This window comes from Bison bison, unplaced genomic scaffold (genome assembly GCF_000754665.1).
Source record: "Bison bison bison isolate TAMUID 2011002044 unplaced genomic scaffold, Bison_UMD1.0 scf7180017864289, whole genome shotgun sequence".
In the NCBI taxonomy this organism is placed as follows: domain Eukaryota; kingdom Metazoa; phylum Chordata; class Mammalia; order Artiodactyla; family Bovidae; genus Bison; species Bison bison.
Genome location: NW_011494861.1, coordinates 11,951,880 through 11,953,246, shown reverse-complemented (window position 1 = coordinate 11,953,246; position 1,367 = coordinate 11,951,880). Strand labels below are relative to the sequence as shown.

General features: G+C 50.7%; 1 protein-coding gene across 4 annotated transcripts in view; it reads left to right on the top strand.

Annotated features, from left to right (window-relative positions):
* The window catches only part of FBLIM1 (filamin binding LIM protein 1), a 27,500-nt gene that overhangs the window by 20,970 nt on the left and 5,163 nt on the right, over positions 1-1,367 (top strand). For all 4 annotated transcript variants that reach the window (XM_010850038.1, XM_010850036.1, XM_010850035.1 and 1 more), the window contains one exon: positions 543-660. In XM_010850038.1, the coding sequence (XP_010848340.1) occupies positions 543-660 (118 nt within the window). The remainder of the gene's footprint in view (positions 1-542; positions 661-1,367) is intronic.

Sequence of the window (1,367 nt, the reverse complement as noted above, 5' to 3'; positions counted from 1 at the left end):
ACTGTACCTAAGTCTCCCTGATGGTAAGAATGGAGGCTGCGATTCAAACCCCGTCGAACTGACTTCAGGGCCTTGCTGTCAATCCCCAGACCCCAGTGCCTCCCCTCGTAGCTAGCTGTATGGAGCGATGGTGACGCACATGTCCAAGAGGCCTTGTCCATCACTGTCCAAGGAGAGAGACAGAAGCGCCTAGCAGAAAAGGAAAGAAGAGAAAGCGGTGATCCGATACAAGACCAATGAAATGGGTTCACCGGAAACGCACACATGAGATTTCTCTGCTTTCTCAAATTCCAGTGTTCCCCAGTTACTTCCTTCCCTTGGGCTAATTATACCCTGGGAAGCTGGGTCTAATTATGCAGGTCTCTCCATTTGCTCCTGCCAGGAAGAAATAGGCATTTGTGGTTGTAGCTCCAGGTATAGTCACATAGCAACAGATCCAAAATAGCTCTGGGAGGTAAACCAGAGCCAGCCCAGGTTCTGACAGCTAATTTCTGCGGTCGTGGGTGTGAACGCCTCCTGAGCTTGGGTTTCTTTCTCTCTAGGAAGTTCGCCCCGGTGTGCAGCATCTGTGAGAATCCCATCATTCCCCGAGATGGGAAGGATGCCTTCAAAATCGAGTGTATGGGAAGAAACTTCCATGAGAATTGCTACCGGTGTGAGGTGAGTGGACCGGTGCTGGTTTAATTAGCTGTAGCTGGTCCAGTCCACTCACCACGTGAGCCCTGCTGAGGGCCTGCTGTGTGCCAGGCCCCGGGCTGAGACAGGTCCATGGTTTAATTAGCTGTAGCTGGTCCAGTCCAGTCACCACGTGAGCCCTGCTGAGGGCCTGCTGTGTGCCAGGCCCCGGGCTGAGACAGGTCCAGGTGAGGGCTCTGATCTCAAATTGCTCACCATCCAAGACTTCCCTGGCGGTCCCGTGATTAAGACGCTGAGCTTCCAATGCAAGTGGTGCAGGTTCGATCCCTGGTTGGGGAACTAAGACCCCACTTCTACATGGCATGGCCAAAAAAAGAAAATTGTTAGCCCAAGCTGTCTAATAGCAGAGACAAATAAGAATGGAAATAACTACAAATCTAGTCTTGGAGTTAATGATAGAAACCAAACTCAACCTGCTTTCTGCAAGACAGGAGACCTTAACAGGAAGGTTCTTGGTGGTGATGTCATTGATGACATCAAATGATATAGGGCTTTCTCTCCGTCTCTTGGTTCTGCCTTTATGCGAGTGTTTGCTTCATTTTCTCTCTCTGTGCCCTGGCATTCTCTGTGGGGCAGGAGATACACGGTTGGCTCAGGTTTACATCCTTCCGACTTAGAAACCCCATCCAGTGATCCCTTACAGTCCCAAGACCTCTGATTCACCCAACTTG